General features: G+C 51.2%; 3 protein-coding genes across 3 annotated transcripts; all 3 read right to left on the reverse strand.

Annotated features, from left to right (window-relative positions):
• Positions 1-2,655: 2,655 nt before the first annotated feature.
• On the reverse strand, positions 2,656-6,088 carry LOC139800353 (uncharacterized). The gene has a single exon (XM_071753206.1). The coding sequence runs from the start codon at positions 6,086-6,088 to the stop codon at positions 3,464-3,466; it is 2,625 nt and encodes an 874-aa protein (XP_071609307.1). The 3' UTR covers positions 2,656-3,463.
• LOC139800352 (protein NYNRIN-like) lies at positions 2,656-9,702 on the reverse strand. Its single transcript, XM_071753205.1, has one exon. It carries the CDS (start codon positions 9,700-9,702, stop codon positions 6,136-6,138), a length of 3,567 nt encoding a protein of 1,188 aa, XP_071609306.1. The 3' UTR covers positions 2,656-6,135.
• Positions 9,703-9,810: 108 nt separating this feature from the next.
• Positions 9,811-12,718, reverse strand: LOC139800354 (uncharacterized). The gene has a single exon (XM_071753207.1). It carries the CDS (start codon positions 11,509-11,511, stop codon positions 9,811-9,813), a length of 1,701 nt encoding a protein of 566 aa, XP_071609308.1. The 5' UTR covers positions 11,512-12,718.
• Between the last annotated feature and the right edge of the window lie 3,010 nt (positions 12,719-15,728).

Raw genomic sequence — 15,728 nt, forward strand, 5'->3', positions numbered from 1 at the left:
TACATTGTCTAGTGGATCTTTCTCATTGTAATCCTGAGTTTTAGTTTAATTTAGGAAACACAGAAAAGGTGCAGCAACATCTGTGCCTGCAACGAGTTTCCTGGGCCAAGTAGCTCATGTCAAGTGGTGCCTGTGATGCAGAGGCCTCAAGACCCTTTGGGAAGGGACCTTTTGCTCTTGTGTAGCGTGTAGTGCTCAAATGTGAATGTGTGTCAGCAATTCTTTCCTGTCCCCAGTAATGCCTGATCACATACAGGTTTCTGAAAATATTACCAGTCCTGTACCACAGCCAAAACACCTTTGTCCTGCAGAAAATACACTAAGTGCAGAGAATATTGCCATGCAAGCATGTCTGTGTCCTCTGACTGCATTTGGAAGGCTAGATTAGTATCAGCAAATAGAAGAATTTGCTGGAGTTGCATGAAAAAGCCAAGCAAAGGGTTATATTAAAGTACTGGTTGCATATTGCCAATTACAGGGAATTTTTGCTCCCATTTTCCTTTCTTACTGGGCTGGCATCAGCCAGGGTGTTCATTGTCATACTGGACAAGCCTTCATCTCCTTGAAGGATGGAAAGGGGGATATATTTAGGATATGTAGGATGGCCTTTGCATTATTTCTAGAGATGCTGGGAAAGAGGAAAATGTAGTTGAAAGCTTAAGGGAGGGAGATGTTTTTTCCCTGTACCTTCAAGCTTGCATTATTCCAAGCAACCTTTTTTCTTTTTGGTCTCCTTCAGGTACCTGTGACTGGTGCCCTGGTGAGAGCAGCTGGAGGAACAAGGGCATTTTGAAGGCCTAATTCCTAATCACAGTCTTGTGTTTGCTTTGCCAAACTCAAGTCATGCCAATGATAGATCTCTCTCAAAATGGTAAATTGTTTCTACTGTGTTTCATTTTTCAAGAAAAATGAGGAAGCCATAAGAACTCCCTGCATTTCCCTCTGTGGGATATAACTTCAGTCATTTCACCACTAGCAAGAGTAAACCAGCTCCCTCCTGGGTTATTCATGTTCCCTGCTCAGCCAGGCTGATGTATATCTGATCCCTTCCTGAGTCTGCTCTGCAGAATAAATCAAGCATCTCCCTTCATGCTGAGCTCTGGCACATCACAGAATCTCTCTGGGACTCTACAAGCTCAAGAAAAATCAACATCAGCCAGAATCTGTCCCACATCCAAAGCATTTTAGCTGTCAAGCCAGCTCTCAAAAACCACCGAGGGAATAAATCAAATTGTGTTACTCGTTTGGCTCAGAAAAGCAGGGAAGTTTGGGCAAAACTTTTCATGGCATCTCCTGAAACATCTGGAGAAGCAGATGAGGTCCTTCCCCCAGGCTGCACCCAATCTCAGCCACAGCAATACTGCTGCTTCCGTGACCACAGCCCTCCCTGCTTTGTGGTGACAAAAAATTACACTAAAAGAGGGGTGGGACTTTATGCTTCTGCAAACTTTCCAACCATGTGTGGGCTCTGCAGAGGGCAGCAGCTCATTGCAGCTGCAAAAGATGCTGCTGCCACGTCCAGCAGCCACAGGGATGTTGTTCAGCTACAACCCATGTGTAGGGGGAATCCCTTTCCCTATGGCTAAACCATCATCCTGGGGGTAACCCCCCCTGCCCACACTGTTTGGGGTTGAAGGGTGGAAAATGTGAATTTTCTGTGATTCCTTTTTTCCCTCCAGGCTCCCAGAACAGATGTCAGGGGAAAGGCAAAGGGTAATTATTCTCAGGGAAATTAATTCCAATGGAACAAACAAGGTTTGAGAGTAAGAGAGGTGCTTTAACCAAAATAACCACTTTTTTTTTCTGTGAGGTTTTGTTATGGGGAGCAGCAGAGTGTAGAGAGCACCAGGCACTGGTTCTTTCCCAGGTGGGTTGGGTTGGAAGGTTGGGGAAGAGTTCAACCCTCTAACCCAAGGGTGAAGGAGCTGTTTCTGTGGTACTTGCAGGGTAAAAAAAGGATTTCTGTGGTTTTAGACAGTGATTTACTTATTCACATTTTCATGAGCTCAGTTATCATGTGTGCTCTGTTTAAGGAAAGTGTCTTAATGAAACCCATATATTTAACTCTTTTAAAAAAAGGTCTGCTGGGCCAAAATGGGGATTCTTTTTGCTTCACAGTCCAGTATTTGTGAAAAATTTTTATCTCATTTCTTGAGCTAGCCCAGTAGTTGCCTGTTGGGCTAAAGGCCAGGACTTTAATCTTTTTATTTCATCCTGGGCTACAGAGGGCTTTACTGCCTGCATAACACACACACACACACACACACACATACACACATCACTAGAGAGAGCAGCACCTTGATATGAGACACACGAGCTGGAAACAAGGTGGTTAATGTAGTTTTTTAAATTGCCAATGTTTTTGGACTGAGACCCCCCTCTATATATTTAAAAGCTCTTCCTGGATCCAGAGGCAGGGGGTGATGAAAAAGGGGAGGAGGTTTGTGCAGAGCCTCATTCTTCATCTCAAGGCAGAAATCTTTCTGTTTAAGTGAGTATCCTGCAAGTGAGAAAGCAAGTGAGAGAAATTGGCCTATAAATGTGGAAAAAAAACACCTGTTTTCTTTTTACCAGAATTTCTCTTAACTAGCACAGCCAAACTTACAAGCCTGGGCAGTGAGCAGGGCAGCAGGAGGTGATTGAACAGACAGTTCATTCTCTAACAAACAACTTTTATTGAGTATATGCACAGCTAGGCAAAACAAAATGGTAATGTCCAGGCTCCAAAAACAAGATCTCACCAAAATATTGGCCAGATATTCTGGGAGTCTTGGGAACCTAGAGATGGTTGTTACAAAGCTTCATGTGGATTCAGCTCCTGTAAGTCCAAGGTGATTACAGTCTTTCGTTCTGCTCATCTTCTATCATCTTTCCAAGTCTCTGAGGCTGGCAACACCTCTGCCATCTTCACTGGGTGCTTTTCCACATTCAGGCATCACACTCCCTTCTCTTTTCTTCCAAAGACACTGTCCTTGGCTTTCCTTCTCCCTTTCTCCTCTGCTTCAGGAGTCTTAAATCACACAAGAGCAACTTCTTCACATAGGTTCAAAGACAAATTACTTATTCTAACTCTTGCTTTTTTACTTTGAGGGTGATCAAACACTGGAAAAGGCTTGCCCAGAGAAGTTGTGGAGTCTCCATCTGTGGAGACAGTCAGAACTCAACTGGATACAGTCCTGGGCTATCTGCTCTAGGTGACCCTGCTGGAGCAAGGAGTTTGGACTAGATAATCTCAAGAGGTTCTTTGCAACCTCAACCATTCTGGGATTCATGCCAAGTGCAGGCTTTTTGGCCTGTCCTCCCCTCCTGGATGGCCCTCTTATACAGAGGAAGCCATCCCACACATCAAGGTCTGGCATGGCATGTGTCCCCACCGCTCAACGCCTACTGGGTTGCAACCAACAGCGGAGCTAAAGGTTCTTCTTGGTGGCAAACACAGAGGCCAACCCAGTCTTGCCCTTGACTATGGTAGGAGGCGTTTGGCCATCCCCAGTCCTTGCACCTGGTTGTCAATGCAGAGCTTCACCTGCCTAATCCAGTAACAAGTCCCTACCATGGCAAAGCACACACAGATTTGGGTCAGCAGTATAACTACAACGGGGTGCAGCAGCGTGTTGAAAATGCCGGTGGCCGTGGGGGACCAGCCAAAGAAAATTTCCCACCAGTGGTGTTCTCCCACCCTCTTAATTCGTTCCATTACCTGTTTTATAACATTGCCATCATGATGTACAGTTATTAGGATCTTTTTGGCTTCTGCCTTAGCATTTTCTAACAGCTGCTGTAAACTGGCATGCTCTAACATTTCTTTCACAAGAGACAAATCCATACCAATGGGGGTCGGGGTTATACTACGATACAAGGTATAGTTTCTGATTAGTAACTGGCTAGTAAACACAGGTGGCTTATACACAAAATCACAGCCTCTAATAATAGCTACATTGCAAGCACACATATTCGAGTCATTAAACACGGTCTGATTATAAACTTCGTTAATTTGCACATGTTTGCACATGGTTCTAAAGCACACGCACCCTTTCCCTACATACACCAACACGGTTTTGTTGCTGCTCTGGGGATTGATCTCAAAGTGGCAAACCCCTTCTTTGGTGTCAAAGCAAACGTCGCTCGCCTTAAGGGCGTCGTCTTCACAGATGAATCCCAGCCCCCTTTCCAAAATGCAGGCTTCCAAATCTACCGACTGCCACTTCCCACCAGACACCCTCGCCCACATGCGGTGGTCCAGGGGGTAGACCACAGACCCATTTGTGTTAACCCCCAGGGCCACGATGGGGTAAACCTTTTCGATGTGAGCCTCTGCCACGGTTAGGACGTGGGCGATGACTGCGTTGTGGGCCTGGTCGTGGGTGAAGTTGACGAGCCTCCACCAGGCTTGGAGCTGCCGCTCCTTCTCCGTGGCCGCGTCCCACACGATCTTTCGGATCTCGGTGGGGAGGACACCATTGTCACCATCTCTCAGGATACCTGCAACGACACTCTGCACCCACATCTGGGCCTGGATGCAGCTAAGAGCAAGGGAGATGTTACTTTGCTCTACACCCAGTGCTCGCAACAGCACCTGGTGGTCTTTCTCAGTCATTTGTTCCCAGGTGGGCAACACCTCTGCCACAAGCCACTGGCCCATCCCGAGGCCGGCCAGGGATGAATTCAGGGGATTGATGAGGCTCTGCACACCCGAGGTGACAGCCTCCAATTTGTTGGCCAAGACCTCAACATTCATGCTGTTGAGGACTCCCAGCCCGGCGCCTCCTCCTCCCAGCGCCGTGGCCAGAAGGTCTCTTCTGTCCCGGGTCCCCTGGATGGAGCGGCTGTGGAGCCACGCCAGCCAGCCCGTGTGAAGGGTGGAGAGGAAGGGGGAACAGTGTGGTCTGACAGATGAAATGTTAGCAGTGGACAGGGACAACACCACTTTTTTCAGTGACCGGATGGGCCCGGTCAACAGCTCTTGGATGTGATTTTTCTTGACCACGTAAGGGCCTATTTTGGAAACAAAAGGGCGCAGGACAGCAATGATGGTAAACTCTTTTTTAAATCCTCCAGGGCCTCCTATCCACCACTTTCCTCCAAACTCAGAGGACATTTCTATGCTCAAATCTCCTCGACACAAAACCCGGAGGTTTATGACCAGGTTTTGGCAGTGTCCATAATCCTGATTATACCATGCAGCCTCTGAGCTTAATTCAGATCTATTAAGAGTTTTGCTCTCACGGAGGCACTTGAGTGGCACAACCCACTTGTGGCCATTAGGGGCTGAGATGATCACGGTGGTGCCATTGATTTGCAAAGGGTCAGTTACACTTTCTTGGGAGTATTTGATTTCCAATTTTACCTGGTTGCCAACTTCAGCGTACTGGGCTGCGTGCCAGGCCAAAAAATGGCACTTTGAGATCTTAAAGGCAGCAAGGGAGAGCGTTGTTGTGCTAATCATAAATTTAAAGGAGAGCCCCACGCTGTTGTGTGCCCAGAGGCAGACCACAAAGACTGGCTGGACCAGAGTAAAATTGCACCAACAGTCCAATTTTTCCATAGCACAGGTTTTTTTCTGATTCTTTTTAGTTTTTACTTCAGTTACAGAGATTTGAGTTACCCGCTGGTGAGTGGATCCATTAATAACCCTGCACCCTACCTTGATCTCTTGTCCCACCCTCCCCAGCAGCAGTGGAACTCTGTTTGCACTGTCCCAGCTCCACTCATTCTCCAGGAACACCTCTGTCCCATGCATAACCACCGTTGATAAATTTAAACCTTTGTTAGAATTCAATCCCATGCTTCCCGTGTATTTTATGTGAGCTTGAGACCAGGGCCAATCAGTCTCAATTTTTGTGTCCCTCCTGACCCTGTGCTGGGCCATGGCCCATGTGTCAGGGTGTCTCTCAAAGTGGGAATGACTGGCTTTTTGCCTGAGGTGCTGGTGGGTGGGTTGGGCACGTTGGGGACTCAGCACTAAGCACGTACCATAAAGCAAAGCAAATCCTGCAATCACAGATTTCAAACCAATTTCCCCGCAGCACAAACAGGGCTGGTGATGCCACGAAGTTCTCCCTTCCCGCCGGTCACAATCGCCTTCCATTTTCCTTTATCTGCAAAACATAAGCAAAGACGGGCTCTCCAGCCCCGTTAATTTCCCTTCCATGCTTTTAACTGTGAAGAATGGAGCCATTTTTCCTGCATTTTCGCCCCCTTTCTGATTTCTACCTGGTACATGGAGGAGCTGGCCTTGTTCACAACCCTAACGGGCCCCAGCCATTGGGGTGCCAGCACCTGGTTTCTCTCTCTGACCCCGCGATACGTTACCAGATCCCCCGTGTTCCACTCCATGGGACGTAGCAGCACTCCCAGCTGCTTGTCCATCTTGGGAATGTTGGTCTCCTGCACCGAGGCCAGATGGTGGTACGTAGCCAGCACCGTCCTCAGCACATCCTGGACCCACCTGTCCATCAGGACGCGGGGCTGCAGTTCATCCGGCGGCTCCCCTCTTTGCCACCAGTGTCCCAGCAGCTTCAGATCTCTTGCAGGAGACATCTTTTTGGGAGAAGGTGCTTGAGATGCCATGGCCCCCCGTAATGCCAGAAGGATGAGAGGGAGCTTCTGATCCCAATCTTTCCTTTGCTGGTTCACGAGCTTCCTCAGCGCTGTCTTCAGTGGCTGGTTGGTCTCTTCTGCTGAGCCGGGCTTCTGGAAATGCCCCGTGATGTGAAGCTTTTGCTTGATACCCAGGGCTTGGCACACTCCTTTTGTGACTTCTCCGATGAAACGTTGGCCATGATCCGAGTCAATCTCCTTCGGGACACCCCACCGTGAGAAGACATTCTCCACCAGGATCTTGGCAGTTGCGCTGGCTGTGTTGCTTCGAGCCGGGAACGCTTCCACCCACTTGGTGAAGCTATCACTGATCACCAGGCAATACCTGTTCCCTTGGGCTGTCTGGGGCAAGGGGCCAATAAATTCCATCTCTAACTTGCTCCATGGCCCAGAAATCCTCTGGTGGCCCAGGACATCTTTGGTTGCTTTGGCATCGGGATTGTTTGCCACACATGTCAGGCAGTTGCTGACATACCTCTCCACATCCTCTCTCATTTCGGGCCACCACCCAGCACCCTGCAGCCTCACCATGGTCTTGTCTGTCCCCAGATGCCCCTGCTCATGAGCCAGGGCCACCAGCTCGGTCCGGAGGAGTTCAGGCACCACCCAGACTGGGAAGTCTGACCCCTCCTTCCGTGCCAGGACCAGCCCTGAGATGTCCTTCCACACCTTGCACCCTTTGTACTCTCTCCCTTTTGCTAACTCCCAGATGCTGGGGTCTTGAGCCTGCAAGCCCAGCAGGTCCACGTTCTCCCAGTTCCTACTGGGAGTCACCAACACAGGGCCATTCTCTGAGGGCCTGCTGGCTTTCCACATCAGCCCTTCCTTTGCACCTTGCTTGGCTTTGGCATCGGCCTCCTTGTTCCACTTGGCCTCCTCTGTTCCCTTCTTGTGGGCCTTGACCTTAATGATCTGTGCCGGCCTTTCCCTCTGCTCTGCCAGCCTGGCAAGGTACAGCAGCTTTTTGGCATAGGTGACAGGTTTGCCATCAGCAGACTGCATGCCCCTGTCCCTCCAGAGGGGCAGCCACTCCAGCACTGCCCTCACCACCCAACCCGAGTCGGAAAATATGGCCAGCGGTTGGTCCGCCGGTGTGTTTTCCAGGGCGGCCGTCACGGCCACCAGCTCGGCGGCCTGGATGGAGTGTGGCAGGCACTTCCCTTTCACCACCTCCCCAGTGGCCTGGTTGACGGCGGCATAGCCCGTGTAGGGCACCCCTCCCTCGTAGTAGTTGGACCCGTCTACGAACCACACCACATAACCTCTCTCCTTGGCCTCCTCCAGGCTGAGGCTGCTCTCAAACAGGGGTGCCCGCTGCAGCTTGGGCTCAGCCAGGGGTCCCCCTGGTTCCTCCCCGTCCCTTTCTCCAGTGACAATCACCCTGTAAGCCCCGGGTGACGGGTCCCCCACCTCCCCACGGACCCCCTTGTCGGTAAACGCCAAAGCCCAGTTGGCCATTCTGGGACAGCGCAGGGGACATTTGTCCCTCTTGCCTGACAAGAGGTACCTCACCGGGGTGCGGGAGGTCCTCAGCACCACCGGGGCTGACCCCACCAGGTAGTCCCAGTGCTGCACAGCCCAGGTCAGTGCTAATGCCTCCCTCTCATAGTCACTGAACTGCTGCTCTGCTGGTGTCAGGAGGCGTGAGGCATGGGCCACAGGGAGGAGGGTGGCACCATGCTGCTGGCCCAGGGTGGCCTGCAGTCCCCTCCCTGTGCTGGCCAGCTGCAGGACATAGGGTCTGTCCCCTTGGGGACGTGCCAGCATGGGAGCTTGTGCCACACTCTCCTTTAAAGCCTTGACTGCCTCGTCCTGCTCTGGCCCCCATTCCCAGGGGGTGTCCTTACGCAGGAGGTGGCAGAGGGGAGCAGCTTTCTCTGCGTAGCCCTCAACAAAATCACGGGAGAACCTCAGAAGAGCCAGAAAGGCTCTCAGGGTAGTGGCATCAGCTGGTGCTGACACCTTCTGTATTAGCTCAACCCTCTGCTTCTCCAGCGAGCGTCCGTCCTCCCTTAGGGTCACCCCCAGGTAGGAGACCTCCTTCCAGCACAGCTGGGCCTTTGTGGGGCTGATCCTGAAGCCCGTCTTCTGGACAGCCTCCAGCACCTCTGCCAGCACCTCCAGGTTCTCCTCCTTGGTGCGGGTGTGGATGAGGATGTCACCAGCATAGGACACCACGCTCTCCCGGTGTCTGAGCTTCTCCCACATCCTGGTGATGTGTGCGTGGCAGATGGCGGGGGTGTTGTGGAAGCCTGGGGGGACCCTGGTGAAGGCAAATTGCTGCCCTTGAAGGGTGAAGGCAAACTTGTGCCAGCACTCTGGGTGCAAGGGGATGGCAAAGGATGGGCTGGTCAGGCAGAGCACCGAGAACCACTCTGACCCCTGGGAGATGGTAGCCATGATGTCGGGGTACTTGGCCACCGCAGAGGTCCGCAAGAGAGTGACGCCGTTCAGGGTGCTGAAGTTGACCGTCAGCCTCCATGTTTTCCCATCAGCTTTCCTCAGGGGCCACACGGGGGCGTTGCAGGTGCTCTGCTGCCTCACCACCACCCCCTGCTCCAGCAAAGCCTTAACCGTGTGCCACAAACCATCCTCAGCCTCAGCCGGGTACTGCGGCTGCGGCTGAGGAGGGGGATCGGGCCCCTTGACTGTCACGAGAGCATCGATCTGCCCGCAGTCCAGTTTGCTCCTTGCCCAGACCTGACGGAACCGTTCCGTGACCCATTTCACCCGGGGTTCCCACTCAGGGTGGACCAGGAGCTCAGGGGCTTTCACGGACATCACCCTGTGGCTCGCGGGGATGACAGGCACAGCACTTTGAGGGCAGTGTAACAGCGATCGGTTTGCCAGGTCCACCACCACCCCCATCTTTGTCAGGGCAGAGACGGCTAAAATTCCTGGCTTACCTTTCATTTCCATTTTCCCAAATTTTTCAGACCCTTTGGCAGTCCCAATTTCAAAGGGTATGGGCCCCGTGAAGGGCACTGAGGATTTTTGGCCTGTCGGCCCTGTCAGTTCAATGATTTCACAAGTTTGGAAGAGCCCGGCTTTGCCGGGGGCCAGGTTCAGAATTGAATAAGAGGCACCAATGTCAATCAACATCACTTGTCCAAGCACCCCTCCTCCGATAGTTACATCAACTATCAGGCGCCCCCATGAATCGGTCTTAATCGGTGCCACAAAAAGGGGCGGTGCGGGTGCCTGGCAGCCCTATTGCTGAGCCTTAGACCCCGGGTCAATCGGGTTGGAGCTGCTGTGCTTTTTGGCCTCGTGCAAGGCCAGTTTTCGGAACAGCTCTGCGTCCGGCAACCCATCGATATCCTCCTGCTTCTCGTATTTTATCAAACGCTTCCTCAGCTCGGCCCGCCAAGGGTTTGACTTTTGATACCTCAGCCCTTGCTGGTTCTCCTTGCCCGGACCACCCTTGCCATCAGAATCTTTTCGGTTGTCTCCTTGCATTTTTCTCACCCCCCCATTTTGGAAGGACATGGCTGAGGTTTTCCCTTTCTTCCCCCCCAACATGTACCCCGGGAACGCCTGTTTTTGCAGCTCAAAGTTCTGGGTCAGGATCTGCTCCAGCTCTGACAACGGCTTCCTGGCTGCATCCCCACCCGCGATTACCCGCAGCGGGGGGGTCAGCCCCACCACCAGTGGCTCCTTGAATTCGGGACGGTCAAAATCAAGGGGGGACTCCTTGGAACCGGGCAGCCCCGCGATCTGGTAGAGCATCTTTTTACGGTTAACATAAGCATCCGGACGCTCCTCTGGGTTTTGCTTCTCCTGGTGGAAGAGCACTAAGGGGTTAACCTCCGGGAAAAACACCTTCAACACGGCCGACAGGACGTGCCCAATGTCCTGGACATTTCCCATCTGCACATCCCCCGGCAGAGCAGCAAAATCATCTGGTTTCATGCACTTTCTCACCACGTCTATCAGGTCACTCACTGAGTTGCCACTCTGGCACCTGGGCAGCCGCTGTGCCCTGGACAGCCAGTTCACTGCTGTCTCCTTTGTCAACGGCCCCAGCATCTTCCCCACCGTTTTGAGCTGCTCAGGGGTGAACCAGAGCACAGCCCTGTTAGTATCTATGGCCTGGAGAGGGCCATGGCTGGCCGGCTCATCGGGGGGGCTCTTTTTAACTTTGGAAGCCTCCACCTCCCCTCCCTGCAGCTGGCACACCTCCTCCCGCAGAGGAGCATAGGGGGATGGCCTGGTGGGGCCGTTGGCACCCCACACATCATCCTCATAGTCATAGTGAGGCGGGTGCGGGTCCAGGGAATCCTCCCCCTCACCATTCCCGAACCGGCTCCGCTTGCCTTGGATGGCAGCCACGATACCCCTGGACACCCCCAGCTCCGCCTGCAGCTCCTGGATCTTGGCATGACACACCTTATGATCCGGGCCGGTACCCCGGTCCCGATGGACGTCCTGCAGGACCGCCCGCACCGCACTCTGCGCGTCGTGGGTCTCCCCGATCCACTTCCCCACCTCCTTCTCCAGCTCCTCCGTTTTCTGCTTCTCATAGCCCAGCTTGCTCTCCAGCCGGGTGATCTCCACTGCACTTCTCAGAGAGTCCCCACACAAACCCTGCACCTCAGCCCGCAGGTTGTCCACCTCCATTTTTAGATCAACCTTGGCCTGCTCCAAAGTCTGCACATTCTGGAGAGCCTCCTTCAGCAATTTAGACAACTCCCTGCTCACCATCAACAAACCCTGCAAAGCCGCACGTTTCTTGCACTTATTTGTGGGTTTGGACTTTTTGGACTCCTCCGCCCAGCTCTCCCACTGTTGGCAGAGCTGCTGGTACGCTTCCGGGCCTTGGAAAGACCCGGGAGACCAAATTGGAGGGAGACATTTCTGGAGCACAAACTGCTCCAGCTTCCAGTTGCTAACGATGTCGCTCATCATCATCAGGGGAACGAGACGCGGAACGGCTCCGTCTCAGGGCAAAACTACCATAACACAGCACCACCCAACCACCCGTAGAGGAAGGCTGCAACCCCGCAACCCACCCCTCCGAAAAAGTCCCCCCGGGGGGATGCTGAGCCTGGTAGCAAGGGAAAGGGAAGGCAGGGACAGGTGGCTGCAGCCGAGCGGGCAGCCGCAGCGACCCGGCGGCTCGCGGGGAGGGGAAGGAGAAGGGACGAGGGAAAGGGTGAAGAGAAGTAGAGGAGAAGTAAGAGCCCCGGAATAAGATCTCACCAATCCTTGGATGGGTGTCCTGATGGTCCCGAGAGCCTGGAGACGGTCAGCGAAGAGGTCTGGCAGGTTCAGCACCTTCGAGGTAAAGGTGTTGGAGAGGTCTCGTCCCGGTGGCCTTTTATAGTCATGGCAGGACGTTGTTTGTGACTGATAACATCTTTGTTTACTTCTTCGGTGGCTTTTTTCCTGCAGGTGCTGCATCCCTCCCTCTGTCTTCCCAGGGACACTGACCTTGTCTTCTCTTATCCTGTTTGGCTCTGATTAGGGAGGCGAAAATCACATGGGAGCAGCTGCTCTGCCCCTTATCGGTTTTAGGGGGGCCCAAGATTAGTCACTACTCGCTTGGTCTAACTGCTGCTTGCACCAGGTGCCCTGAAGAGGGAGACCTGGAGCCTGGGCCCTCAGCATCCATCGTCTCTAAGTCCCCCCATGATCTCCTCACTTGATGGCTAGTACCTGGGTTTTGGGGGGACACCACAGTTGACACCTGTAACAAGTGTGGTCCCTCCAGATTGCCCCTCCAAACACAAATCGGTTGCTGGAGGGAGATGAGATGGCAGGAAGATTAATAGAGTTTGTAGTTTAATCCCATTTTGGCTTCTGAGCTTCAAAAGCAGCATTTTTCCGTGCCACAAAACAGCCAAATGCACACTGGTGTCTACCTCAGGGGTATCCCATGATGTGTCAGGAACCTCGACTCTGGTATTGTACCAGCTGGAAAACATCTGGAAATCTGCACCTGGAAAGGCCAGTGAACCCCCCCAGCCTCACCCTACAAACCACATCTGATAGCTCGGGGCAGTTTAGAAAAGAAAACTCAAGCTGTTTTATTTTTCTCCTGACATTACACTAAGAAAAAAGGCAGTACTCATGCTACTCAGTGAAAATGCTGCCCTTCTCATTGCTGCTTTTCCCCTCCCTTAAATACTCCAGAAACTACATCCTTCCCAGAAAAAAATGCTTGAAAAAAATGTAAAGCAAAAAAAAAAAAAAGTTCATTTGTGGCTGCTTGAGTCCTGAGGAGTTTCCATCCAGCAGCCCTTTATCCCCAGCAAGCCCTTACTTCCAGTTTCTGCTGGTACTGGCTGAGTTGGACCAGGTTTGAGGCTGAGCAGCCCTCATCAGTCCCAAAATTTAACCCTTGTATCCCAGGAAGCACAGAGGAAATGGATTTTTCCTTGTTTTTATGGAAACCATTCCCCAGCCTGGCATTTACAGCCCAGCTGCTATTACCTCTGCTGTGAGGTGAGAACAGAGCAGAGATGAAACCCCAGCCAGGTCCTGCTTCTTGTCTGCAGGCCCTGCTTCTTGTCTGCAGGCCCTTCCCTTCTACCCCAAAGCTTTGCTCCTGAGATCAAATACTTTGTTGTAAGAAACTCATCATGGGGAGAAAATATAAAGTTGTTGAAAACATAATGAAGGTGGTGAAAGAGCAGCAAATTAGTGTTGGTGTGATGGGGTTCTCGGGTTGTGGGCTGAAAGAAGAGGGGGGAATGTTTCCCCCTGGGATAGGCAAGGAGGAGACCCACAAGAAAACCATGAATGTGGTGAAGGGAGATAGTTGGGCTAGGGACAAAGTGTTTGTCTTTTAGTTCAGAAAAAGAATAAAATCCCCTTAGAAATTTATTAAATTGCAGCCTAATGACATTAATACACTAAAATTCAGCAGTCCCCTCCATCTTGCCCTAATCTTGCTCCTTGTGATTAGGAGCTCCTGTACCCCAACAAGGTCACCAACAGATCTTGCTTGTATTAACAGATTAGTTCAACTCAAACCCTTTTTTCCTCCCCAATTTTCTTCCCAGGCCAGCAGCCCCAAACAGTGTGGGGATGTTATAAACAGCAGCTGCACGTCTGCACATTCCCACAGTGCTTTTATTTTTGTTGGAGATAGGCTGCCAGACAAAGCCATCCCACCTCCAAAATGTTTTCCACCTTCAAGCCCTGAGAACAGTTTGGCTACTGGTAAATATCTCAACTGCACATAAACAGCAGCTTCAAAACAACACCACCAAAAAAATTTTAAAAGAATCCCTGTTTCTGCACACACACTCTGCTTTCACATTGAAAATATTCCTTTTTCTTTCTAGAGAAGACATCCTGTAGGTAAAAACACTGCAGTAAATCATCTCTAAAGCTGCTATAATGTCCCACGGAATCCTCCTGAGAGACAACTGCTTAGAAAAAGCAATATATCTGCTTAGGCAACCCAGTGTTACCAGCATTACAACAACATTTGGTACCCAGTGTAACATGTCCAGTGTCCCAGGTTGTAATGGTGATGAAAGCCACCTCTGGGAGCACTTTGGTCCTGGCCAGGAGGCCAGAAGATGCTACAAGTGACAGCAGCAGCTAGAAAAGGGGGATGAAGCCATTGCCAGGGATATCAAGCTCAGCTCATCAAGTTCACCCTGGGGATAAAGGAAAATTTCACTTAAAAAAAAAAAAAAAAAAAAAAAGGGGGTGCCCACACCCCATTCTGGGGAGGTCCAGATCCAGATTTGGGAGTAGTGTGAAGCAAAAGAGGAAAGGTGAGCAGGAGGTAAGCAGGGCAGAGGCAGGTTGCTGCTGCCTCACCCCCCAGCCAGGGACTCAGCTCTGAAGACAAGAGCTTAAAAGCATTGCAGTGGGTTTGAAAACACCAAAATTACTTTCTCCTGTCAGGAAAGAGTTAAGGAGCAATTCAGCCCACCCTAAATTTTGGCAGCTGAGCCCTTGGTGGCAAGGCTTTGGGTGGTTAGCAACCCCCTTCAAGCAGGAAATTATTTTAAACACATAGGGAGGGGACGTGTTAGAGCAGCATGGAAAAATCTGGTATGAAACTGACAAAAAAATGTCACTGTACAAGATTCAATATCATTTTTCCTATCCATCTGCCAGCTCAGCTCAGACCACGGGGGAGGTTTCTCAGTGTCACTTAAGACCCCCTGGGCAATCCCCCTTTGCTGGGAAATCCTGAGGCTTTGTAAGGACCAGGAGGATCTGCACAAGGTGGGAATAAAACAACACTGAACTCTGCTTGGCAGCCAAGGGGTAGTGAAAAAATAAAAATTACAAAAAATTTATCTTCTTATTTTCCCCCTGAACACAGGAATACTGCAGGCTGCTGACACCAGTTCATCCCTGGAAGTTCACATCATGTATTTCACTCTTTGAATCCCAGACCCTGAATGTTTCAAACCTCTCCTTCCCAAAGACATTTCAAAACCACTCTGATATTTATCTCTCATTTAAACTTTTCTGCATATGAGCCATGCACTGTTGCAGCTATCAAAGCAGCAAGGTGGGGAGCCCCAGCAGATTTTCCTTAATTTTGTGGCTTTACACCACTGAATTTGTTTGAGGCTACTTGTTCTTGGCTTCAAAGTTTTCTGTGATACCTCTGCTTTGTGGTGAACTAGTTTGGCATTCAGCATTTTCCAGGCCCAAAATTAAAAATACCTCCTGCTAAAGATTCTGCTGAAGAAAACAACCATATGGCTTTTTTTCCTTCTAAGGTGGATTTGGGGGGATCTTGTATGGTGCTGGAGAAATTCATGGGGCTGCTGCCCTGATGCACACCTGGACAGAAGAAGCTGTAGGCTGGGGCTCTGGGTGCAGATGTGGCAGATGCTGTTTGGCAGCTGTTGAGACATCTGCACTGAGCTGGGGAAGAACCTCCTGGGGTGAAGGCATCAAGAGGTGACAGTGTGTGGAAGGGGGGACCTGGCACCAAACCCCATCATTGACTCCATCACCATGGCCCAGCCATGGCTCCATCTCTGCATCTGCCTCCAGACCCCAGGTAAGATGGAAAAATCTCTTAAGGCAGCTAAAATCATGCTGGAGCCTCTCCTCCTTTCTGCTCCAGCACAGGGAATGCAGCATCCAGATGATGCAAGTTTAAATATACAGGAGTAGTATAGATCTACAGGATATTCTTACCC

Source organism: Heliangelus exortis, chromosome 10 (genome assembly GCF_036169615.1).
Source record: "Heliangelus exortis chromosome 10, bHelExo1.hap1, whole genome shotgun sequence".
Lineage (NCBI taxonomy): Eukaryota > Metazoa > Chordata > Aves > Apodiformes > Trochilidae > Heliangelus > Heliangelus exortis.

Bases quoted from the DNA above. Each gene is read 5' to 3' on its own strand.
- LOC139800354 (XM_071753207.1), bottom strand. From the start codon at position 11,511: ATGATGATGAGCGACATCGTTAGCAACTGGAAGCTGGAGCAGTTTGTG.
- LOC139800352 (XM_071753205.1), bottom strand. From the start codon at position 9,702: ATGTTGATTGACATTGGTGCCTCTTATTCAATTCTGAACCTGGCCCCC.
- LOC139800353 (XM_071753206.1), bottom strand. From the start codon at position 6,088: ATGGAAGGCGATTGTGACCGGCGGGAAGGGAGAACTTCGTGGCATCAC.